The sequence below is a fragment of the Notolabrus celidotus genome, chromosome 14 (assembly GCF_009762535.1).
Source record: "Notolabrus celidotus isolate fNotCel1 chromosome 14, fNotCel1.pri, whole genome shotgun sequence".
Lineage (NCBI taxonomy): Eukaryota > Metazoa > Chordata > Actinopteri > Labriformes > Labridae > Notolabrus > Notolabrus celidotus.
This window is the reverse complement of record NC_048285.1, coordinates 31,104,548-31,131,500: the sequence shown is the minus strand read 5'-3', so window position 1 is coordinate 31,131,500 and position 26,953 is coordinate 31,104,548. Positions and strand designations below refer to the sequence as shown.

General features: G+C 42.6%; 1 protein-coding gene across 1 annotated transcript; it reads left to right on the top strand.

Moving 5' to 3' along the window:
- Window positions 1-23,815, top strand: galnt17 (polypeptide N-acetylgalactosaminyltransferase 17). The gene is made up of 12 exons (XM_034701175.1): window positions 1-333; window positions 2,231-2,594; window positions 3,129-3,312; window positions 7,279-7,445; window positions 11,947-12,121; window positions 12,778-12,975; window positions 15,431-15,548; window positions 17,074-17,259; window positions 17,341-17,478; window positions 17,695-17,790; window positions 19,755-19,916; window positions 20,157-23,815. Exons 2-12 carry the CDS (start codon window positions 2,354-2,356, stop codon window positions 20,289-20,291), a joined length of 1,800 nt encoding a protein of 599 aa, XP_034557066.1. The 5' UTR covers window positions 1-333; window positions 2,231-2,353; the 3' UTR covers window positions 20,292-23,815.
- Window positions 23,816-26,953: the final 3,138 nt, after the last annotated feature.

The following is a 26,953-nucleotide window of genomic DNA, read 5'->3' as shown; positions in this document are numbered from 1 at the left end:
TCCAGTCCACGTTTTTCCCTGCACCCTCTCCAAGGGTTGTGTGGGTTATAAGAAGAAATAGAGGAAATAACAAGCCAACAAACAAGAGGGGTGTGCTGCCAAACAGGAAAGCGTTGGTATGTGGTGTATGAGGGGAGAACATGTGAGGGGAATCCGAGAGATCAGGAAGCATTTCTTTGTTGCTGCTGCTGCTGCTGCGATCCCGGAGCATCTGCACCTTCACTGGAGTCTGCAGCATCTCTCCCTCCGTGCAGCCTCCTCATCCCAGGGTGAATTATTCAACGACTAATGGCTGGAGGAAGATGTGGGATCAGGCTTTCGAAGAACAGAAAGGTAAACCGGACGCACAGGAGGTGAATCCTGAGTATGTGCATTGATTCTTTTTATTATTAATTTGTTTTGCACGCATTCCTCTTCAGTGTGAGACGCAAGGGAGGGATGAGGAGACAGATGTCCTCACAGTTTAAAGCTCCTGTGAGGACTTCTGAGTTAATTATGAAAAACACTGAAATCAGTACAAATGCTTAAGAGCCTTAAAAGAGAGAACCAGAGAGGGGATTGATTATTTTAAAGTTTTGTAAGGTTAGGAAATGTTCCCACAGGAGCACCCGGCTCATTTCTACTTGACTTTAACCTCTGCAAAGATTCATGGATGGTGATGTGTTAGACTCATTGTTGCACATTAAAGGGATATTTCAGTTTTTTTGAAGTGGGGTTGTATGTGTTTTAAATCACTAGAAATTGTAGGGGCCACAAATAGTGCAAAGTGAAGTGCACTAAAGTGTTCACCTAAACCGAAGTGAGTGCTCGAGTCTGAGTCTTTCAAAATGAGCTAAATTATGTGGCAGAAATGACCTGGTCTGCAGAAACTAGTGATTTAAAGGTGACATATTACGCTTTTTTCATCAATATATATTGGTCTAAGAGGTCCCCAAAACATGTCTTTATAGTTTATTGCTCAAAAAAACACTTTGAAATCAGATTTTGGTCTGCCTGTAAACCCCTCTTTTTCAGCCCTGCTCAGAACAGGCTGTTTTCTGTGTCTGTGCCTTTAAATGAGAATGAGCTCTCTGACCACGCCCCCTCAGGAAGTGGATGTGGCCTCTGTTGTCCAGCACGTTGATCTAATGTTTACATGTCGGCTGCTCACAGACCCGCATTACTTCAACCCTCTGAATCTGATCCAGAATCTGATCCTGATGGAGAGGCGCCTGCAGCAGGACCTTTCTGAACCATTGGTCACAGATTTAGTGTTTCTTGTTGTTTTATTTATCAGTATGTCGACGTGTGTCTTGGTACACAGCTAAGAACATGTAGCTATGTGGCTATGCTAACTAGCGCTAGCACTTATCCATGATAAATAAAAATCATCCACTAGATCTTCAAATCTGCAGACGTGGGGAGTCAAACCGACCTTTGTGTTTATTAAGACAGCCTACAACTAGCATGCCTCCCTCCTAAGCTCCTTGTTAGCACACATGTGTGCAGGGAATGAAAAACAGAGGAGGGGTTGAGTTGTATTTTATACAGTCTATGGGCTGAACAAGCTCTGAGCTCTGACTTCCTGTTACAGACCGGATGGCGTTGTGACGTATGAAAAACACTGAAAACTGAAACGGCTGGTTTCACACACATTTACAGAAAGGTGGAGAAATCAGAACAGGGGCAGAATGGATTCTTTTCATTTTCGTGAGGATTGTAGACAGGGACACATATTTCAGGTAGAGAACCATTAAAAAGTCCATTTTGCATGATATGTCACCTTTAAAACTCATACAACCCCACTTCAACAAAACTGAAATATCCCTTTAACTCAGCTGACAGATTAGAGGTAGTCTACTGCTTGTCTACAGGGGGCGCCAAAATCAACACAAAGCAGAAGTTCCTGACAGGAGCTTTAATTATTATGGAGGATGTGATCCTCAAGCTCAAAACATGTTCAGCCTGAGGAAGGATGAGACAGATGTTGGCGTTTGTCTGCGTTAAGAGAGGCACACTTTAGTTTTAGTTTCTACACTTCACTACACCCTCTTTATTTACTTTTCTGTCAGGTGGTGAGAGTGCTGTCCGGTCTGGCCTTGTTGCCTCAGCCTTCCTAACGGACATCAAACAGTGTCCCATGTTTGCTCAGGAGGAATGTCTCTAAATAAGCTGTAGTGTAATCTGCAGTGACATTTTGGTTGTCCTCTCTTCTACCAAACTTGACCAGGTTGCTTAAACATCCTTGCAGGTTTCAGAGCATCGCAGACAAAGGGAGCCCTGAATCTGTGACACATCCCCATCCTCCAGGCTCCCCCTCCCCTCCTCCTCATTCTCCCTCCTGACCTGCCACCACCTGGAGCCCGGACTCTTAATGGCTTTTCTGCTGAGAAGATGGAGGGTCTCACTGGTGCTGAATGTGATTGCGGTTGCTGGGTTCATTACGTTCTGGGCCAGGTGCAACACACACAGTCACCAAGCCGCCGGTCGCGAGGCCCCGGCTGACGAGAGGAGGCCCCGGGGCAACAGGATGGCACAGGGGCCCAACATCAGCCATGAGGTGCTGCTGAAGAGGCTCAGCTCACTGGAGGACGTGGTGTACAGGCAGCTAAACGGTAAAGAGCAGTGTAACATTCAAACTGTTGCAACATGTTTGCCTAATTTCCCCCCAAAGGAATCTGAAGATGGAAAAGTGAGTGCTGTTTGACTTTTTGGCGCTCAGTGCCTTTGATAAGAACAAGTGCCTTTTTAGCAAATTAGCTCTAAACAGAACAATTGCTTTATGGAGAGAAAAATCAGTATTTGTTGAAGTGGCTTTGTGGTTTATTCCTCTACAGCTGGAAGTTTGCTGACATAAATGTGCACTTGTCCTACTTCAGGATACTTGAGCAGGATACTAGACTAGGATACTAGAGCAGGATGCTTGCAGAGGTTTGCCACTCTGCAGTCTACAAACAAACCGACTCACGCTCAAAGAAGCTTTTTGTATCCTTAAAACCTCAAAGCTTTAATAGCAGCTTGCAGAAATATGCACAAGAAGTACTGACCCCCAGTGAGTGCAGGCAACCCTGATATCAGCCTTTTTCACAGTGACTCAGCCAGATTAAAGGATCCTGACATGTAGTCTGGTGTCTCATCTTTCCCTCCAGGTCTGTCCAAATCTCTGGGCCTGATCGAGGGCTTCGGGGGTCGAGGTGAAGGCGGCTTGCCCGCCACATTGTCTCCATCCGAGGAGAGCATCGCTAATAACTTGATCGAGAAGTACGGCTACAACGCGTACCTCAGCGACAAAGTCTCTCTGGATCGCACCACACCAGACTTCAGGCCCAGCAAGTGAGTTCATGTCTGGAGGATTACATTTGTTTTTACTTTTAGAGTTGGTTTACAAGAATGACTCACCTTTTCATCACCACGAGTATGTAGCTTTAACTTCTGGTTTGTGATCAGACATGCCTCAGCCCAATACAACAGAGATGGATGAACTTTGGTGTGTAGTTCTCAAAGCTTTCCATAACATTTAGTGCTGTCTGTGTGTTGTCCTGATGAACCTGAGAGGAGCTGATTAGTTGTTGTTATTTAACATTTTTATTAGACTCAGCCAACACAAAACAAAGCCCATCTTCTGACAGTAATACATAAATAAATAAATAAATAAATAGAAAAAAATGAATGAATAAATACAAATACTAATAAATAAATAAAAATGAATGAATAAATAAAATAATAATAAGTAAATAAAAATGAATAAATAAATACAAATACTAATAAATAAAAATAGATGATTAAATCCAAAAATAAAAGTAAATAAATAAAGATGAATGAATAAATATAAATAGTAATAAATAAATAAAAATACACAATTAAATACAAATACTAATAAATTAAAAAAATGAATAAATAAATACAAATTCTAATAAATAAAAATACATGATTAAATACAAATGCTAATAAATCAATGAAAATAAATAAAGAAGTAAATAAATGCATTTTTGTTATAATAATAATAGAAGTACATCCAACAAACTTTGAAGAAAAATCTATAAATTAAATAATAATAATGTATCTCACAAATGATGAGTTATTTCAATAGAGCATCCTGGTACTTTAGGCAGAAAATTGAAATCCCACTTGCATTAGCTGCTTGTCATCAGCTGTTTTATTCAGTCAGCACAAATCGTCCGTCATTCAAAACTGATCGTAAATCAGAGAATGGTCACACCAGATCATATGAAAACAGGAGTACAACATTTGTTTTAGTTGAGGATAATTTCCCACAGACTTTATGTATTCACGGTTGTGTTTTTTATGGGTGCTTTCCTTTCCCTGGGAATTTATTTTAAAGTGTGTAAACTCTGCGGTCCTGGACTGCGTAGCTTCTGCACCCCATCAATCTGAGTAAATAGGTGTTTTAGTCTAATACACAAAGCAACGCCCAAAGAGAAACTGCACTGCAGAACAAACAATATAAGGGTGCACCTGGTGCTGTTTGCATGGATTTAAATGATTCATTCTTTATGGGGAAAGTGTCCCTTTTCTCTGTGAATGAGAAACTGTAATAGCTACAACTGAACACAGTGCAAATACATATTTAAGGGACATTTCCTTCAAGATGATATATCTGTGCATAAAGGATTTTCCTATTACTTAAACATAACTATTAATTTTTAAACAGGAGTTAAAACAGTCTGGGGCTGTAAGAGTGTAAACCTCTGCACATTTAGCGGCATATATGTTCCACATGTGTTCGCAGTGAGTGTAAGGGCAAGGATTTTGTGATGTTACAAATCAGGACACAGGGATACTGATTTGGTGTCATGCTTTATTTTGAATATGACAATTCTTTTAATTTTTTGTTGTTGTTGTTGTTATTTAAAAAGTAGCACACCCACATAAAAGACCCCTGAGTGAGAAACGAGAGTGCTAGTTTCTGATTCCCCCCACCCACACACACACACACACACATGCACACACACACACGCACACACACGCATAAAAACAATCAGAGGCGGTCTTTGGACTACCATTAGGTTTGCAAGTACTTGTGTATGCACATGTGTGTGTGTGTGGTGAAGGCTGAGGAGACGTCAGCACACAGCGCTCTTATTTGTCACTGGGGGGTCTTTTATGTTGGCGGGATCAAAGTGGCGTGTGAAGCGTGTTGGGGTGTGATATTTTCAGGCTTAGCAGTAGCAGTGTGCAAGCTGGAGTCAGAGGAGTCTGCTATGTTTGACTTCAGGTCTCTTAAAGCTGCAGAGCTGCAGGCAGGAGCAGGAAAGAGCGAGAGGGGACAGGAATAAAGATTAAATGTCAGCCAGGAGAAGTGCACCACAGGAACATGGTAGTTTGGGGGATGAAGTGTTAATCTGCTTACTGTCTTTCCAGGGATGTGACTTTTCTGTGTCCAAACCGAACTTCCACACAGTGCAACTTCAAAGTCTTTGGTTTTTGGCTCTTTGCAATTTGTTATTATTGAAACATATATTAGTAAAGAGAAAAGTACTTTAGAGAAATGCCAAAAGAGGAACCAGCAGCTGACTCTCTTACAGTCACATTTAGATGAGTGAATGAAGCTGTACTTGTAATGTGACAGCTTCCCACTTCACACCTCCGATCATTCACAGTGCTCTATGCTATCTGCTTTGCACTCCTGTTACCGGTTATGCTCATGTGCACCATCCCTGCCTCCGGCTGTTCTTCCCTCTTCCTGTCACCACTGCAGTACTACCTCTCACCTCATGCATAATGTTCATGAAGTATATTCTGTATGTCACTGGGATCATTTTCAGCAAGGGTTTCTGTGCATACCCCTTGAATAAGATTGCACTTTTACATATACTGCACATGCATACAGTACCTCACAAAAATGAGTACACCACTCACATTTCTGCACATATTTAATTATATCTTTTCATGGGACAACACTGAGGAAATGACACTTTGATACAATGTAAAGTAGTCAGTGTACAGCTTGTATAACAGTGTAAATTTACTGTCCCCTCAAAATAACTCAACACAGCCATTAATGTCTAAACCACCGACAACAAAAGTGAGTACACCCCTAAGTGAAAATGTCCAAATTGGACCCAAAGTGTCAATATTTTGTGTGGCCACCATTATTTTCCAGCACTGCCTTAACCCTCTTGGGCATGGAGTTCACCAGAGCTTCACAGGTTCCCACTGGAATCCTCTTCCACTCCTCCATGACGACATCATGGAGCTGGTGGATGTAAGAGATCTTGCGCTCCTCCACCTTCCATCTAAGGATGCCCCACAGATGCTCAATAGGGTTTAGGTCTGGAGACATGCTTGGCCACTCCATCACCTTCACCCTCAGCTTCTTGAGCAAGGCAGTGGCCGTCTTGGAGGTGTGTTTGGGGTCGTTATCATGTTGGAGTACTGCCCTGCGGCCCAGTTTTTGAAGGGAGGGGATCATGCTCTGCTTCAGTATGTCACAGTACATGTTGGCATTCATGAACTGTAGCTCCCCAGTGCCGGCAGGACCCATGCAGACCCAGACCATGACACTCCCACCACCATGCTTGACTGTAGGCAAGACACACTTGTCTTTGTGGTCCTCACCTGGGCGCTGCCACATACGCTTGACACCATCTGAACCAAATAAGTTTATCTTGGTCTCATCAGACCTCAAGACATGGTTCCAGTAATCCATGTCCTTAGTCTGCTGTCTTTAGCAGATTGTTTGCAGCTTTTCTTGTGCATCATCTTTAGAAGAAATGTGAGGGGTGTACTCACTTTTGTAAGATACTGTATCTGTTAATTTGACAGTCTTTGTTGCTGTGGTATCAAAACAGGTATCAGAATAGTTTGATTTTTACACATAGAAGTTCACCCTTCTTTAAAAGATGCCCCTCAGACTGATCACTGCTGCTTGGTCTCAGTCAGAGAGCCTTTCCAACAGCTCAAAGTCCCTTTATTCAAAGTAATCATGTCTCTGTATCACTGAATAAAACATCGCTTTAATTAACACATCCAAAGAATATTCCATCATTGTGTTTTAAGTATAAAATATGAAAGAGGGGAAATTAAAAATAACAACCTTATTGACAATCGTCTAACAACCACAGCTGCTTAAAAAAGCATCAATCTTTTTAAAATGTTCATTTACAAACAAACCTTTTCATACTCAGCCTTTCAGCCTCATCAAACAAGATATCAGCAGCTCCACGGAGGCACTTTGGTCTTGTTATAGAATGAGTGAAAGCATGCAAGCTCTGAAGGCTTCACAGGCGAGTTTCATTTTACAGATGGTGTGCCGTGTTTTCGTGTCTCTGTGTGTAGATGCACAAAGGTCAGCTACCCGAGAGACCTCCCCCAGATCTCCCTCATCTTCATCTTCGTGAACGAGGCCCTGTCAGTGCTCCTACGCTCGGTCCACTCAGCTGTCAATCACACGCCGGCTCACTTGCTCAAGGAAATCATCCTGGTGGACGACAAAAGTGATGACGGTGAGTAGAGATGACAGATTTCTATTTCCCAGTTCTAAATTAGTTTGATTTGAAGTTTTTGGATCTAAAGTTAAAAGTGATATCCTAAAGAAAGCTCCCAGCAGGCCTCTGGGCTTTATTAATAGTCCAACAATGATGAGATGGAGAATAAACCGATGTTGAAGCATTTATTCAGTATCTGTATCTCTTAATGTTGGTGATGTTTTAAAAGAGACATGCAGTCTGAAGTTTGTAGATGCACTATAAAGGTGTTCTGTTATTCCTTCGTTCAGTCAGACATCTTTTGTTTGTTATGCTTTGAAATGTTTTGTTTTGCAGCAGAATGTGTTTGTGTGTTTGTTGTCTGCATGCTGAAATTCAAGGAGTGATGAGTTGATATTTTAAACCCCCCTCAGAAGCTGGAAGCTGCAGGTGGATGCTGGGAGGTGGTGGGGCTGAGACTATGAGTGCAGTGTTGGGAATAACAGAGCAGAGGGAGAGGCCGGTATTGCTGCTCAAATATTTGCCACATTGAAGGGACATGTTTGCTAGATCCTCGTGAAGAATGGCACGCGTTAAGTGTGTGAGTTGTGAAGCCGGAGGTGCCTGACTGCAAGCTCATGGGCGTCACTCCATTTGTACTAAAGGGTCGCTTTATTGTTTTAAAACAAAAAGGAATTTTATTTATTTTAACATATGCTTTATTTGTTTATCTTGGCATGTGTGATTGTTTTATTTTGCTGCCAATGTAAAACACTTTGGAAACCCGTTTCTTGAAAAGTGCTCTATTAACCCTCCTATTATCCTTGGGGTCAATTGGACCCCATTCAATGTTTATCATCTCTAAATGAATGACTAACATCCTTTTTTTGGCTTCATATTTCATGACTTTTCCTAATTTAATGGGGACAACTGGGAAAACATAAAATTAAAATGTTGATATGTTCCAATTTCCTGTAAAAAAAAAATTATACACCGGTGTTCCTTGGGGTCAATTTGACCCCAGGCTGTTTTAGCTGTGTGTAAAATAAGAAATATCAACATTTTACACACATTGTTTTGGTTGTTTTGGATGATATTGAAGTCACTATAACCAAGGACACTTCCCTATGTGACTGCAGGAGCTTGGATCAAACCGCCAACCTTTAGATTGAGATATAATATTTCCAGCCTCCATGTCTCTAAAGATATTAAATGTCCTGTGTCATACGTGTTCATAACATAGAAACAAGGCAGGACCGATGAGAGCATGACAAACTTGCAGCAGTTTGATGTTCTGTTTTACAAAAAAAGTCCTTCTAAATGCCTTAAATTGTGTTTATGCTTAAAATATATTTAAGTTAAAGGACTATTTAGGTAGTCAACAAAGAATCATAAAGTACCTGACACATAAACCTGGGTAACAATCAGTTTCTGGAGGTTTAAATTGCTGGGGTCCAATTGACCCCAAGGATAAGAGATGTTAGTAACTTTGAGGGTAACAGGAGGGTTAATACAATCATTATTATGATTATTTTTATTGTAATTCAATCATATTATAAACAAAATTAAATTATAACACCCCAAAGTTAAATCACATCAACTACATAATACATCAATCTGCCACTACACAGGCCCTGATTAATCAAATATTCTAAATATAATAATTAGTATTATTAAGCACACATAGCCTACTACCTTGAAGCTGCTCAGAGTTTGAAATGTTTCTAAAGTCTCCTTGAGTTTTATTTTGATTGTTATATTTTTCTACAAGGTTGTTCTGTCAGAATAATGTGAAAAATGAAGCAATCACAAAATAATCTTTACGGTGGGATACTTCAAGGTGGGAGATGAATGCATTTGATGTCTTGTCTGTATGGTCAATATGACGCTTCAGCCAGCTGCTGCTTTCTTAGTTAGCCAATGGACTGGAAGAGAAGGCGGTTAGATTGAATATGTGCAACATTTAAAGAGATGTTTAGGAGTAGGAAGTTTTTTTATGAGACAAAGGCATCAAACTTCTTAAATGTCTTTGATGGTCTCACTGTGTGATCAGCCTCTCTCTGAAAAAGCCTTTTCAGAGGTGACTGATGGTGTAGCAAGAAAAGCTGGATCGCCACAATTGGATGTTACAGGAAGAGATGTCTCTGTCTTATGTATTAGGCACGCCTACGAAACTGGACTTAGTGGGATAAAGAGAAAGAGAGAAATGAGGGGATGAGGGGGCAGAGCGAAGAGGATGGTAAAGCTGCAGAGAGATGAAGGATGGGGTGATGGTGAGGGAGGAAAACTGTGTAAAAGGGGATGAAACTAAATGAAGAGGCCTGAAGGGTTTTGGAATAGAAAGACAAAGCGAGAACGAAGGGAGAGGTAGAAACAGCTTACAAGGCTATGAAGGAAAAGAGAGCGAGGGGAAGGATGAGAGACATAGAGGCTTTAAGAGAAATGAGATCCGACAGAGGAGAGAGAGAGAGTAGTCCGACAGAAGGGAGGAACAGACAAATGAGGAGGATATGGGAAGAGAGATTTGAGATAAAGGATTTAAGGGATAAGGCTGACCTTATTCTGTTCCCCTTATTTCCTGTAAATCTTATAAAAAGACCAAAAACAATAAAGCATTTGTCTGTTGCACTGCTCCATGCCCACTCACTGAGGCTTAAGTACTTGTTTTCATTATTAGAAAAACTCTTTCTGAAAGCAGAGTGCACTGAAGAGTTCAACAAATGTCACTGAAGCAGGAAGTATTGCATTCGTCTGGGGCTTGTTGTGACTCAGGACTCAGGCTACGAGGATCTGGGGCCTTAAAACAGTCCCTAAGGAGTGCCTTGAAACCGATCAGAAGGGCACATTGGTTTCTAAACAGTCTTTGTTATGGGGTCAGTCTCTTAAAACGTCCATGAAGGCTGTTCTCAAGCATCCTTGGTTTTCACTCCTACGATTTCCCTCCTCTCTCCTCGATCCTCTCTCCTCGATCCTCTCTCCTCACTCCTCTCTCCTCTCTCCTCTCTCCTCCATCCTCACTCCTCAATCCTCTCTCCTCGATCCTCTCTCCTCGATCCTCTCTCCTCTCTCCTCTCTCCTCACTCCTCTCTCCTCTATCCTCTCTCCTCTATCCTCTCTCCTCTATCCTCACTCCTCTCTCCTCACTCCTCCATCCTCACTCCTCTCTCCTCCATCCTCTTTCCTCGATCCTCACTCCTCTATCCTCTCTCCTCGATCCTCTCTCCTCGATCCTCTCTCCTCGATCCTCTCTCCTCGATCCTCAGTCCTCGATCCTCACTCCTCGATCCTCTCTCCTCGATCCTCTCTCCTCGATCCTCAGTCCTCGATCCTCTCTCCTGGATCCTCGATCCTTGATCCTCACTCCTCGATCCTCTCTCCTCGATCCTCTCTCCTCAGTCCTCACTCCTCGATCCTCTCTCCTTTCCTCACTCCTCGATCCTCTCTCCTTGATCCTCTCTCCTCAATCCTCTCTCCTCAGTCCTCAGTCCTCTCTCCTCGATCCTCTCTCCTCGATCCTCTCTCCTCGATCCTCTCTCCTCGATCCTCACTCCTCGATCCTCTCTCCTCTCTCCTTGATCCTCTCTCCTTGATCCTCTCTCCTTGATCCTCTCTCCTCGATCCTCTCTCCTCGATCCTCTCCTCGATCCTCACTCCTCGATCCTCTCTCCTCTCTCCTTGATCCTCTCTCCTTGATCCTCTCTCCTCGATCCTCATTCCTCGATCCTCTCTCCTCGATCCTCTCTCCTCGATCCTCACTCCTCGATCCTCTCTCCTCGATCCTCACTCTTCTATCCTCTCTCCTCGATCCTCACTCCTCGATCCTCTCTCCTCACTCCTCTCTCCTCACTCCTCGATCCTCACTCCTCGATCCTCTCTCCTCAGTCCTCACTCCTCGACCCTCTCTCCTCAGTCCTCAGTCCTCGATCCTCACTCCTCGATCCTCTCTCCTCGATCCTCACTCCTCGATCCTCACTCCTCTATCCTCACTCCTCGATCCTCACTCCTCGATCCTCACTCCTCTATCCTTTTCTCCTCGATCCTCTCTCCTCGATCCTCTCTCCTCTATCCTCACTCCTCTATCCTCACTCCTCGATCCTCACTCCTCGATCCTCTCTCCTCGATCCCCTCTCCTCGATCCTCTCTCCTCGACCCTCTCTCCTCGATCCTCTCTCCTCGATCCTCGATCCTCTCTCCTCGATCATCTCTCCTCGATCCTCACCCCTCGACCCTCGATCCTCTCTCCTTGATCCCCTCTTCTGATCAGCATGTTAGTTGTTTAACTACTTACGGTCCAGCCGAGGACTGAAGATTGAGGAAATATCATATTAGAGCTTTGAGATCCGACCCTGATGTTAGTCAGTGCCAATTAGACACACACACACCGGAGATCATTTCCTCACGAAACTCAATCTTCCAATCTCAAATTCACTTACAGACCCAAATTAACTTCCTCACTTACTGTTACTGATGCGTGTTGCTCTTTAAAGATCCGGGCGATGGATGCAGTCCCTCTGACATCACCTGTTCTTACATCACACAGAGCAGCTGAAGGGACCGCTGGAGGAGTATGTGAACAAGCGTTATCCCGGCCTGGTGAAGATCGTCAGAAACCAGAAGAGAGAGGGACTCATCCGAGCCAGGATCGAGGGCTGGAAGGTCGCTTCTGCAGAGATGACGGGGTTTTTTGACGCCCATGTGGAGTTCACCCCGTTCTGGTGAGTTAGTCATGTGGATGGAATGAGTTCTGACACCTGCTCTTACTAACCGAGTGTTGTTAGAGGCATTAAAATACAAATCCTGATAACAGTTTTAACACTAACAGGCTGTGAGTACTCCTCTTATAGGACGCTAACAGCAGAGCTTTACAGAGTCATTGCAAGGAGAGGACAAAGGTAGCACAGAATGAACACACACAAAGCAATTTCACACCTGAGAAGTTTTCAGATAAGCAGAGAGGGAGAAGGAAAGAGCCGGTGGAATTAGGATTAAAGATACCATAAGACATAAAGCTCAAATACAAACAAACAATACAACAAGCACAAACAGGAGATGCACAGAAGTCTTTCATATCTACGTTTGAAGGATTCCTTTTGAGTGATGAAACATAAACAACATTTTTATGTTATCCCACTCCTGCCTTTTGTAGGTCTCCATTCTCTTTTCCAGCTCAGTGTGTACTTTAGAGAACGATCACACCCCAGCTTACTCTGCATAAACAGACATGCCCTCCAGAGCTGCACTGAGCTCAATCAAACGGAATGAGCAACAAAGTGGGAACAACTTGAGGGGGGCTCTGTCACTGACAGAAGTGGGCGAGAGAGTAGAAATCTGTGCCGTGTGTTCATGCCTCTGTGTTCACGCTCCCGGTCAGGGCCGAGCCGGTTCTTGCCCGGATAAAAGAGGACCACAAGAGGATAGTTCTGCCCTCCATCGACAACATCAAATATGACACGCTGGAGCTGGAGCCCTTCAGGAACTCTGGACACGGCTACAACTGGGAGCTGTGGTGCATGTACATCCCCCCGCCCAAAGAGTGGCACGAGGAGGGGGACGAGTCAGCCCCCATCAGGTGAGAGAACGTCACTCACACAAATACCTGCTTAAAGAAGCTGTTCAGAAACAACACCAGAATGCATATACAAGCACACATACTCATCTGTGTTATTCTGTTTGGATCTATTGCTGTGTTTTTGCATGCACTAAAACAAAAAAAGCTTTATTTCAGAAAGCCACTATGCCTTGCACTCCTGCGGCACTTTACAAATGTGTGTTGGGACAGAGTTTGGTAAGAGAGTGTTCAGTTTTGCTAGTCCTACTGCTTGGAATAAACTCCAGAAGGACTTGAATCTGTCAGAACTTATCTCACTTGACGCCTTTGGGTCCATCTTAAATGAAAGACAGACCCCAGAACAGTGCCTGTGTTTTTAAATGCTCTTTTGTAATCACAAATTGCACTTTACTTAAAAATTAGTTGCACTTTTAAAGTATTATTGATTTCTTCTACATACTGTCTGTATATATGCTCCATGTTGTTGAGTTGTGTTATTTATTTTGACGTGTGCTGCTGACCTCTTGGCCAGGTCGCCCTTGTAAAGGAGGTCTTGATCTCAATGGGACTCATCTGGTTAAATAAATAAAAATAAATGTATCTAAAGTCTTTGAGGAAAAACTCCTGGAAGGAGTGAGAAAATATTAGAGCAGATAAGAGAGTGTGCTGATTCAGCGCCACATTTCATCACAGAAATAGAAGAGTACAGAGCTTTTCAATCCAATTTTCATCATCATAATTATTTTGTTTTTATTATGAGGGGTGATTAAAATTAAAACTTGTGAAATAAATGTTTAAGAATAGAAAAAGAAGGGGCGCTGGTGGCCTAGCAGTCCAAGCGTCCCACGTATAGAGGCTATAGTCCTCATCCTAGAGGTCACCGGTTCGACTCTCAGACGGTGAACCATCTACTGCATGTCTTCCCCCACACTTCCTTTCTCTCAGCTATCCTATCCAATAAAGGCGAAAAAAGCCCAAAAATATATCTTTAAAATAGAAAAAGAAGAAATATAAAACAAATTTGAACTCACAGACTGACTCACTGAGGACCTGCATGAATACAGTTTAAGCTGTGTAACAAAATATGCATGCAGATAGACTCACACTAAACGTACAGATGATCAGTGAGAGGCCAAACTCACACGCATAACCACCACAGCTTCTAAAATAATCCGTCTCCCCACACCAAACCTCACAGACTTGAACCACAGGGCCATCACACGCATCGCAACCTCAAAACAGGACATCACACATCCACTTAACATCTACTTCATCCCACTCCCCTCAGGACGCAGGTACAGAGCTCTGAGGTGCAGAAGGGCTCGCCTCGGCAAGAGCCTGATCCCTGCTGTTATAGCAAGCCTGAACAAAAGGCCTCGCTGAATCACACAACTCTGTCTGAGTGTTGATGTCTTGGTGGACAGTTTGTTTGTTGAGCCTACAGTGGATGTTATATGTTTGTCTACAGTATGTCTGTTGAAATGCAGGAAGGTGCTGTGGAAAATAATTTCACCAAGGGGACAATAAAGTTACAATGTTACAATGTTACAATGTCATTTAGCAGACGCTTTTATCCAAAGCGACGTACATATGAGAACAAGAACAACACAAGCAAAGATCTAGACAAGAGGAAACAAGATCAGTAAGAGTAACAAAGTGCTTCAAGTCAATTTGGGTGCAGGTACTGCCAAGCAGTGTAAAGGCAATGCACAAAGTAAATAAGGAACATCTACAATGAAGCAACCAAACCATTTAAGACCTTCCATTATCATCATCAACAATTACCATGCCCACAATAATGACCAAAGTACCAAGTGCTGGGTCACTCAAGACCTGAACACAGATTCCCAGAGTAGAGCAGGACAGTGCGAGTCAATCGTAGCTGGAAGACATGATCTGCCACTGGGGACAACAGTGGAGAACAGTCCAGCTAAGTGCATAGTGCTTCCTAAAGAGCTGGGTCTTTAGCTGTCTTTTGAAAGTAGAGAGGGACTCTGCAGATTGAATGGAGTTGGCCAATTCATTCCACCATTTAGGGGCAACAGAAGAGAAGAGTCCAGCTAGTGATTTTGAGGCCTTGTGTGCTGGAAGCACTAGGTGCTTTTCAGAGGCTGAGCGTAGCGGGCGAGAAGGGCAGTAAACCTGGATGAGGGGTTCCAGGTAAACTGGAGCAGTTTTGGTTACTGCTTTGTAAGTCATGATTAGAGTTTTGTATCTGATGCGAGCTGCAACTGGAAGCCAGTGTAGTGAGATGAGCAGGGGAGTGACATGAGCTGTCTTAGGCTGGTTGAAGACCAGATGTGCTGCTGCGTTCTGGATCATTTGCAGAGGTTTGACTGTGCATGCAGGGAGGCCTGCCAGTAGAGAGTTGCAGTAGTCAATGCGTGACATTACAAGAGCTTGAACCAGGAGCTGTGTTGCTAGTCTAAAGCCTAAAGTCTAAAGTCTTTATACTGTGGTGTTCTTTTCTCTGCAGGTCCCCGGCCATGATCGGCTGCTCCTTCGTAGTGAACCACGAGTACTTCGGTGAGCTCGGCCTGCTGGACTCAGGCATGGAGGTCTACGGAGGGGAGAACATCGAGCTGGGCATCAAGGTTTGAGTTTCACCCAGTTTCCACTCCAACATGCTCCCTCTTTACCTCCGTAGGTTAAAGTGGAGCACTGCCCACAGCTCCACAGTGTCACCGCTGATAAATGAGGCCCCATTAAGAGTCCAGGAGGACAGATCCTGTGCAGCTCACTGCAGGGCAGCGGAGATAAACAGGTCACACAGAGCGGGGAGGTGGAAGAGTAATGTTGCTGCACGCTTTGAATGCATGTTTGAACAACCGGAGTATGGCAAACATGTTATTTAGGTTCCTGCAAAGTGATACAGAGTGTGGAATCAGTGCTTACGGACAGTCACCCTCATTCTATTTAAGCATCCTCATACTTAAACCTTTTAAAAGCTTGTATTCATATTTATAAGTTATACTGTGAAGTAGTAATTTTAAAAAGCAAGCAGGCTACTCTTTCTTTATGGTGTCTTTCCTCAGTGTTTCCATGAACACAGTGAATAAACAAAACAACTAAATTAAGATTTAAAAAAAAATGTTCACAGATTTATTGACATTTTGCTAAATGTGAACACAAAATCAAGACAGCACACAGACAGAGTGACACAACAACAACAACAACAACAACAATAATAGTACAGATTATATTAAAATTGAAATGATATAGAGAAGTGTATACAAATTAATATATGTATGAATATATAGCAATATTAAAGAAGTAAATAAATAATGAAGTAAGTAAATAAATACAAAAATGAAATTAAATAATTAAAAATAAAAATAAAAATAATTACAATTCAATATATAAATTGTTATTGGCAGTCAGCCGCCGTCAACATCACTTTTGAAAATTTCTTAAATAGGTAATCACCTAATGAGGGATCACAGAGAGGTCCAGGTCCTGCAGATACTTAAAGAACGAGTCCCACATCCTGTGAAACTCCCTCAGGGAGCCTCTCACTTAGTGTCTGATTCTCAGTGAAGGATGTCCTTTATCCACAACATATGGGAAGGAGGTGTGAGGGATTTCCATTTAAGCAATATTAAGCATCTTGCTAAAAGAGTGACAAAGGCCATGAAGGTGGTTTCTCGTGGAGAGAGTGGTGCTGTGGGTGGAGTTACACTGAACAGTGCCTTCATAGCATTTGGTTGAACTGATTTTCCGGCTACTTTCAACAGTACATTAAAAATATTCTCCCAGTAGGAATCTAAAGCAGAGCAAGACCATGAATTAAGATGATTATTTAATGGAAGATGAGTATTAACCTTTTTTATTAATGTTACATCAATAAAGTTATGAGAAGGAGGTTTGTTTTGAGTGCCACCATCACTGGTGCTGATGCAAATAAACTGCAAGGTTCGGTCTTTCCACTCATCAAACACCATTCAGTTTTGATGAAACCCTTTGTACACTACAGTACCTTCCATGCACCAAACTGAGGCAGAAGGAGGCATCCACTTAGCTAAGGAAGTGAAAGAGTGTGTGTCTGTATTCTGCTTTTTAACATTTGCATCATTAAACTACCTTCTGTGTCCCCATCTCCCGCCCCCCCCCCCCCTGCAGACCTGGCTGTGTGGAGGCAGTATGGAGGTGCTGCCTTGCTCCAGAGTGGCTCACATGGCTCGGAGGAAGAAACCCTACTTCTACGACATCATCGCCCAAATGCGGCGCAACGCTCTACGAGTGGCCGAGGTCTGGTTGGACGAGTACAAGTCCAACGTCTACCAGGCCTGGAACATCCCCATGGAGGTGAGAGAGGGATGTTACTGTTGCAAAAAGTCCTGCAGCCCATTTTCCCCAGTAATGTTTGTATAAATGTCTCTCATGCAGAACCACGGTATTGATTTCGGGGACATCTCTGAGAGGGTCGCACTGAGGAAGAGTCTGAAGTGTAAAAAGTTTGAGTGGTACCTTGACAATGTTTACCCAGAGATGAGGAGGTACACAAACACGCTGTTCTATGGACAGGTGAGTCCGCTTCTTTACTAACTGTAAATAATAAGACAAACTTGTTCGGGTTAAGGTGTGGAGCTTTTGCACAAATGGATGAAACCAGAAAAAACAGATGAGTGAAAGATGCATTGTAAGGACAGATATTTAGAGCATACCTGAGTAGTGTTTGTTATTATTAAAGCTTGAACTGTGCCAGTCTGGATGTTTTTCAAAGGTCCTTTTTCATTTCAGATCCGCAGCAGTAAAGCCAGCCACCTGTGTGTAGACCAGGGTGAGAAGACGAACCACACGGCCATCCTTCACCCCTGCCACGAGTGGAATCCTCAGGTACAATAAGGACACCTCTCTCTCAAAGGGATGTCCACAGAGAGCCTCCCTCACACTGTCTCTCTCCTCTCTCTTAAACACACTCGACTCATTAGTGTCGCTCTGATCTACAGCTGTGTTTCCCACACGGGCTCAGCTGTAATCCTCTTAGCAGAGACTTTCGCTGTCGGGCTCAAAATGTTTCTGTGTTGCAATTTTTTCTGCTGAGGTCCCGAGTCAGCCGGGGACAGTTCCTGAACCTCTCAGCCCACGGGGCATCTCTCTTAATCTCACCGAGGTAAACAGGTGCTCCAGGGAGCAAGGGGCAGGACTCCTGTGGTTCAATCCTAAAAGAACTAGCAGGGCTGAAAACAACTTTAGTTCTTGGTACTTTCTGAACATGAATGTTTTTACAAGAGACAACCTTCAGATGCATGAGTTAGCTGTCTAAGGGGATTCATTTTTTTGTTGCATGCAACTGCTTCAAAGTGTTGCAAGTGACGGCTCCCTCCACAGTTCAAAATGATGTGAGCCACTTTCCCAATGTGAAGACAGTTCAGCCCTGTTTTTAATAATGATGTGCAGGTTTTGAGTGAACTTTTGCAATTGTGAAGAGCTGCTTTGCATCAAAGAGTGGCTTTATGTTTCTCCTCTCATGTCATGGCAAAGTGTGAACACATGAACGTGAGTAAACACTGCACTTTAAAGCTGCTGTGAGGAACTTGCAGTTTGGTTGACTTTGGCGCCCCCCTGTGGACAGGGATGTGCATCTCATCACCTTACAGATCTTGAAGTATTGAAGGATGAAGTATTTTGTGACAAGAACCTCATATTGTTTTGTTTTGAAAATCAAAGATGTCTCTCATTGTGAGTATTCACTGTTGAAAATGTTAAAGTGAGGCTGTTAATCGTCCAGTCTTACACCTACCCCCTCACAGTGGTTTCAGGCATTGATAATTATGATATAGAATGTGTTGATCATGTAGCTGATGGTCTTGTTCACTGTTGTAGGTCATTAAGAGGCATTGATATTAGCTTCAGTCTATTTCACAGCCTGTTAAAACCTCCTCACAGGAGCTTTAAGAGGCATTATTTAAAGCTGGCCGTGTCGTCCTGCTGTCAGAACAGTGTGGGAAACTGCAGCTCATGTTATGGTGCCACAATTTAAGCTGGTGCATTCATGAAGGAGCTTATTACAGTCATAAAATGGGACTGTTAAACTTAAAAGTTATTTTTTAACTGTGTTGAAATTATGAAGTGCTTGGATATTTAAGAATATGGACAGAAATTAAAAATGCTTCAGGTTTTGGAGAGTCAGACGTAAGAGCATTTCTAGCTGAACAAGGAAATAGAGACGATTCACTGTCTTAGAGTTTTCCTTTGCATGTGATGTGTCGTCATTCAACACAGACATCTGATTTTGGGTACCTTATCTTCAGGATCTCAGTTGGTCTGGGGACAGTTGAAGAATCAGTCAATAAGACTGACGAGTCAGGGGAGCTTTTACAGGAATATTTAAGTGCAGTTACAGTGAAGCACCTCTGGATTAGAGGTAGGACTCACTCAGGTTGTTGTTCTGTTTTAATACAAGGCCCGGTTCTCAAAAAACTTCATTGGCTCCCCGTTCAATACAGAATCACTTTCAAAATCATATTACTAGTCCATAAAGCACTCAATGGTTCAGCTCCCTAGTACGTGTCTGACTTGCTCACAGTGTATAACCCGACCCGGATCCTTAGGTCAGCAGGTGGAAGACTTTCAACCATGCCCAGAGTAAAATCAAAGTCTGGTGAAGAGGCCGTCAGCTACTGTGGTCCTTATCTTTGGAACAAACTGCCTGCTGACCTCAGGACCATCACAACTGTCTCTACTTTAAAAAAAAAAAACGTCAAAACTAATTTATTTTCCAAAGTGTAATGTAATGACTGTGAGGACTGGATGCATGGGCAGCAACACTTGTCTTCATCTTCTGTCTTTCATCTCAGCTGGGACGTTACACCAGAGAGGGTCAGCTGTTTCTGGGCGCTCTGGGCAGCACGGGGGACGACACTCTATGTGTGGTCGACGATCAGATGAGCCCCTATCCTCGGCTTTTCAACTGTGAAGAGTTGACCGACGAGAAGCAGAAGACGTGGAATTTCAGTCAGGTGAGAAGTAGAAAGAAAGAAAGGTGTTAAGTGTTTAATAACAGGGACATACAGCACAGGAGAAGAATCATGCAGCTCAGGGACATTACTGTTGCATGTTTTGTTAATTTGGTTAATTTTTAACGCCTAACATGAGTCCACCTCTGTCCTGCATCATGTCACATCCTGTCACATTCACACATGGTGCACAGAGAGTCCTGATAACACAATAACCAGCCCCCCTCCCTGTGTGTCCTGCAGAACAAATCTTTCGTGAACCGAGCCTCAGGACGCTGCCTGGAGGTGGTGCCAGCTAATAAAGAATTCGGCTATCAGCTGGTTCTGCAGCCCTGCTCCGGTCAGACGTGGACCATCAAGAACACCATCAAGCAATAGTCAATGGATTGACTTCACTGGGACCAAGGACAGCAGAGGCCAGCTTCCAGAGATGTTGCCTAATCTCAGCCTGGCCAACTTAAGAAGCAGAGGCTCCTCACATTCACGAGAAGAGGTGGAGAAGGTTCCTGAGAGATCTGAGGTGGGAACTTCTCAGTGAGACAGGTTTTGTGGGAAACTCTTGTTTTTAAGGGATTCAAAATAATGCAAGTTCCAGCATGAGGACTGTTTGTCTTTCACAAAAGGACTAACTGTTGATGTGCCGTTGCCATGATTCATGTGTGTGCCACTTCTCCATGTTTTAGGTTTTAAAACTGGAGCTTTGATAAGTCAAAACTGTGTTGTGTCTAATGTGGTACAAATTAAGGTTTCTGTCCTCATCTTCAGAATGTTTCAGCGTTACAGTTCAGGTTTTATGTTTCAGTGAAAGAATCAAATACAACCCCGACTCACAGAACGTTGGGACGCTGTGCAAAAATGTTCCTGAAAACAGAAAGTGAGGATTTGAAAATCATTGAAATTGTGCAAAGACAACAAAAAGTATAGCTAAAATAAATCACCTGGAAGATTATCTCCAAGTAATACTGTCAATACTGTTATTACCATAATACCTTCAATAGGCTGGGTATGAAAAGGACATTCTAGAGAGACTGAATCCTTAAGAAGCAGAGATGAGAAGATGATCACCTTTCTGTGAGAGACTGGGTGAGCATATAATCAATACAATTTTAAAATAATGATCCCATCTAAATCTACAGTACATATCATTCAAAGATTCAGAGAATCCAGAGACATCTCTGTACAAAAGAGACAATGTCAAAAAACTAAAATTGACAAATTAAACTCTGACATTCTTTTTGGAAATCTTGGACGCCTCTGCTCTTAAGAGGAAAAGGAACACTCAGGTTGTTGTCAGCACACAGTTCATAGGAGAGCATCCCTGATGGTATTAGGACGCACAAGTGACCATGACATAGGTCGCTTACACATCTGGGACGGCTCCATTAACACTGAACAATATATTCAGGTTTAGGAGCAACACATGCTGCCATCCAGACAATGGCTGTTTTCGAAATGGCCTGATACATACTACCTACGAATGCAGTATGCAGTAGGTACTGCATACTGCATACTGCATTTGAATTTAGTATATAGTATGACTGTTAGGTTTGATCTTGTCTGCAGGATCCTGGGCCAGACGTCACTGGATTTCTGTTTTTTTTATGGAAGACCTTGGAGGAAGACAATGCCAAACCGCATTCTACATGTGCTACAACAGCATGGCTCTGTAGAAGAAGAGTCCAGGTGCTAAACTGGCCTCCTGTAGTCCTGACAAACATTTGGAGCATCATGGAATGAAAAATTAGAGAGAGGAGACTCTAAACTGTTACCCATCTGAAATCTTATATTTCACTTTCAAAACTCCAGAATTTGTAAACGTTTAGGAACCCAGGAGACAGGAGTGTTAAAGAAGAGGTGATGCAACACGATGGTAAACATGCCCCTGCCCCAACTGTTGTAAAGGTGACATATCATGCAAAATTGACTTTTAAATGGTTCTCTACCTGAAATATGTGTCCCTGTCTACAAACCCCCCGAGAATGAAAAGAATCCATTCTGCCCCTGTTCTGATTTCTCCACCTTTCTGTAAATGTGTGCTGAAACGAGACGTTTCAGTTTTCAGTGTTTTTCATACGTCACAACGCCATCCGGTCTGTAACAGGAAGTCAGAGATCGGAGTTTGTTCAGCCCATAGACTGTATAAAATACAACTCAACCCCTCCTCCGTTTTTCATTACCTGCACACATGTGTGCTAACAAGGAGCTTAGGAGGGAGGCATGCTAGTTGTAGGCTGTCTTAATAAACACAAAGGTCGGTTTTACTCCCCACGTCTGCAGATTTGAAGATCTAGTGGATGATTTTTATTTATCATGGAAAAGTGCTAGCGCTAGTTAGCATAGCCACATAGCTACATGTTCGTAGCTGTGTACCAAGACACACGTTGACATGCTGACAAATAAAACAACAAGAAACACTAAATCTGTGACCAATCCTTCAGAAAGGTCCTGCTACAGGTGCCTCTCCATCAGGATCAGATTCTGGATCAGATTCAGAGGGTTGAAGTAACGTGATCTCTGAGCAGCCGTGTATATTCAGCCAACATGTAAACATTAGATCAACGTGCCGGAGAGCCGAGGCCACACCCACTTCCTGAGGGGGCGTGGTCAGAGAGAAAACAGACTGTTCTGAGGAGGGCTGAAGAAGAGTGTTTTTCAGGCAGACCAAAATCTGATTTCAAAGTGTTTTTTTGAGCATAAACTTTAAAGACATGTTTTGGGGACCTCTTAGACCAATATATGTTGATGAAAAAAGCGTGATATGTCACCTTTAAAACATTTTCAGATTCAACATTTGATGTAATTTCTTTGTCCTTTTTTAAAATATATACTTTTAATGATTTGCAAACCATCTAAACATGTATTCATGGGGCACCGTTGGCCTTGCAGTCTAAGCGCACCCCTTGTTGCAGCGGTTGCAGGTTTGATTCCCGACCTCTACCATTTCCTGCAAGTCTTCCCCCGAATCTCTACTCTCCACATTTCTTGTCTCTCTCCAGCTTTTCTATCCAATAACTTTAAAATATGGTTTTATGAACATTTCACACAGCGTCCCAACTGTTTTTGAATCGGGGTTGTACAATTTTAGAATATGCACTGATCAGGAAATGTTGTGTTTCTTTATGCTGAAGAGAAAATCATTAACAATTGATACTTAGAGACGCTCTTATTTTGCTGCACCTCCACAGTCCCTCTGTGGAGGTCTACCTGACCGACTCGTGGTTTTGTATGTGACGGACACGTTTGTCCCTTTCCTGTTTTATTGTTTTTTACTCAGAGCATTAAAAACAACAGTTGCTGTACATCTTTAGCTTTACATCTTGTAGCATGATTATAAGTACTGTAGTCACATGGGAACAAAGTTGAGTTAAGCTGAGCTCATTTGTTCTGTTTCATGCTGAGTGCCATAACGCTTGCAGAAAGCCACAACGTAGAGTCTGGAGCCTGGAGCACTTTAATGAACACAGAGATAGAACCTTCAAGCTCTGAGAGGAGGAGGGGATCAGGGACAGAGAAGTGCACAAGTGTATGGGTTGTGAATGTGCTGGTGGCCCACAGAGCCAGTACTGTTTGTGTAATAAGATGTATATGATGTCAAATAATCAATAATTCAGTGTTATCAGTTTGATTTTTTCCTTCCAAGATTGTCTTCCAATAAACAGCTGGTTTTCTGGTTCTTCTTGGTCGGTGCAGAGATGCAATTCTTAATTCTTGATTCATAATGAACAGTATTGATTTGTTGGTCACTGCCTTGTTTATTTTGGTTGATGAATTAGTGAATGAAAGTAATTACTGACTTTAAATAAGCTTTACAAAGAAGGGCCCACAACGCTGCTCCACTTTCTTTTTTTCCATTACTTTGTCCATTTGCACGGCTGTCGTCCAAATAAATCCTCATCCTGTGAGATTCGCTCTTTTTATCATCTCCAAAAATAAACCTCTTCAAAACAGATTTCACCCTCTGCTCCCAGCTGCATGGCATCTGGTGTAACTGTGAACAACAGCTTGGCTTATGAATAGTTTAATCGCTGATCTTTCATAAAAGTCTTACACTAAGATTTAACACCACATGAAGCAGGCAGGTGGACACACATTAAAGAGACCGCCCTGTAAATGGAAAGTTATGATTCGATCCTGCAACCTTGTAAGGTGTCCTTGAACTGCTCACACCAAGCTGAAGCATCGGCTAAACGCTCAAGAAGTAAATGAAACAGGAGGAGTCTGCAGCAGGGAGCACAGGGGTCTGTGTCTAGCAGAGGGCTGGAGTGGGTGGTGTCGCTCTGAGGACGCAGCCTGCATGATAACACACAACACTGAATGCTAGTGAGACTCAGGCTGCTCGTCTGCACCTGGCGTGAAACAGGATTCATACATGTTGGTTTAAAATCAACAATACATATAAATCAACAGTTGTGAGATTAAAAAACTGAAAGCTTGACCCTATGGGGACACGATAAAACAAAACAGTTAATCTGAATTCCTTAAAAAACATGTAGACCTTCTTTAAAGCTTGAAATCCTGTGACTCAAACACAAAAAATCAGTGCAGTTGTTAGTTGATTACCTGTAGCTGATAGGCTGATTGGATGTGCATTGTCACTGGACTTGTGCCCTTGCAGCCTCACCATCTGTGGGCTTAATACTGCCCTCTTGTGGACTTTGGGACGATCAGATTCAGTGCAATGCAACAGTAAAGCTCTGAAATGTATCCTGATGATGCTCAAAATGTAGTTTCTAGTGACGTGGTTAGAAATGAAAGAAAAGTGTTCACATATTGTCTTAAAGCAGCTCTTAACTTGTTCATATAAAAGTAACATCATGCAAATACGTGTGCACAATCTGATCTGTTCTGCGTCTCACGTTCATGATGGAGGGTTTACTTAATGAGGGAAGTGAGATTAATGAAAGACACTACTAGTCAAAAGTTTGGAAACACCTTCTCATTCAAGGGTTTGTATTTATTGTAATTATTGTAAACACTGTAGATTAATACTGAAGACATCAAAACTATGAAAGAACATATATGGAATTATTCAATTCACAAAAAAGTGTTAAACAAAGCAGAATATGTTTTATATTTTAGATTCTGTAAAGTAGCCCCCTTTTTCCCTCATGACAGCTTTGCACACTCTTGGTATTCTCTCAGTCTGCTTCATGAAGTGGTCTCCTGGAATGGTTTCTAATGAACATGAGCCTTGTCAAGAGTTCATTTGTAGAATGACTTGCCTTCTTAATGTGTTTGAGACCATCAGTTGTGTTGTTCAGAGGTAGGGTTAGCACACAATGGATAGTCCTATTTGACTACTGTTGTAATCCAGATTATGGTAAAACCAGATTATTTCATAGTTTTGATGTCTTCAGTATTAATCTACAATGTTGGAAATAATTAAAATAAATACAAATGAGAAGGTGTCCAAACTTTTGACTGGTAGTGTATGTGTGTAATTATTGTAAATATACAGTTCATGCTTGGCTTGGCTCGGCTCTAAGTGTCCCCAGTGGTTCATTTGACTCCCTGCATGGTTGCAAAGGATCTTTAATATCCATGAAACATCAATAGGTATTATTCCTCTACATGTCCTGTATGAACACAACATTTATGCAGATTTTTTTTATTTATACTGTATATTTTATCCAGAGAAATCAAAGACATAAAATGATGGTGTTATGGAAACAAAACGCTCAGAGTGCAGAGCGTACAGTACGCTGCTCATGTGTCCCTCATCTTTACACCTGTCGTTGGCATCCTGCTGATTTGTTCTGCTTCAACAAGCTTCACACAATCCTTGAGCAACTCTTTTTTTCATGACTGTGCTGCTTCCAAAGACTGGAACAGTCAAAGAGAAGCAGAAAACACAGGTTTTTTTTAATGTGTTTGAGACCATCAGTTGTGTTGTTCAGAGGTAGGGTTAGTACACAATGGATAGTCCTATTTGACTACTGTTGTAATCCAGATTATGGCAAAACCAGATTATTTCATAGTTTTGATGTCTTCAGTATTAATCTACAATGTTGAAATAATTAAAATAAACAAAAACCATTGAATGAGAAGGTGTCCAAACTTTTGACTGGTAGTGTAGGTCATCAAACCTCACACAGCAGTTACATCCATCCATCCATCCATTATCTTGACCGCTTATCCCGTTGGGGGTCACTGGGGGCTGGAGCCTATCCCAGCTGGCTTCGGGCAGAAGGCAGGGTACACCCTGGACAGGTTGCCAACCCATCACAGGGCTAACACAGAGAGACAGACAACCATTCATGCACACACTCACACAATTTAGAGCGATCAATCAACCTGAGCATGTTTTTGGATTGTGGGAGGAAGCCAGAGGACCCGGAGAGAACCCACGGGGTTCATGCACGGGGAGAACATGCAAACTCCACACAGAAAGGCACCCGCCCGGCCGGGGATTTGGGGACCTTCTAGCTGTGAGGCAACAGCGCTACCCACTGCACCACTGTGCAGCCCACAGCAGTTACAATAAAGTCTAAATTAATTTGAAGGAATGTCTTTAACCCTCAAAGATCTAGAAGCAACTTGTTCTTAAATGTTTGATAACTTTTGAACCACTAATCCTATCAACAAGCTATAAACAACAAAGTTACAGCGGACATTCTCAGCTTTCCATTGATATCACATTTGTCCCATTCAGCATATTGGAAATAAATTGAGGACAGTGTGGCGCCACCACAGATAGTCTAGGGCTGTTTCCGAAATCGCCTACTATACTAGCAGTACGTACTGATATGTCCAAAATTCAGTATGTAGTAAGTAGTATGTGAACAAGAGCAAAATCTGCAGTATGCCAAAACTCCCTGGATGTCTACTGATTCAGGAAAATATCTCAGTGTGCATCGGACCAGTCTGCCTTGCGTACTGTTTCCCAAAATGCACAGCACTCGTTCTGTTTTTTCTTTTCCCTCATTTTTTGACGGTAGGAAATCCGTTTTTGGGTGCTGTGAAAGTTATCAAATTACATATAAACCACTTCCTAACTTTTTAAATCATAAATGGATGCTTAATAAGCATTTTATTTATCG

Excerpts from the sequence above, each read along its gene's own strand:
- galnt17 (XM_034701175.1), top strand. The coding sequence starts at position 2,354 with ATGGCTTTTCTGCTGAGAAGATGGAGGGTCTCACTGGTGCTGAATGTG. Across the intron at positions 7,446-11,946 it reads GGACGACAAAAGTGATGACG|AGCAGCTGAAGGGACCGCTG; the intron begins GTGAGTAGAGAT and ends TACATCACACAG. Across the intron at positions 12,976-15,430 it reads GACGAGTCAGCCCCCATCAG|GTCCCCGGCCATGATCGGCT; the intron begins GTGAGAGAACGT and ends TTTTCTCTGCAG.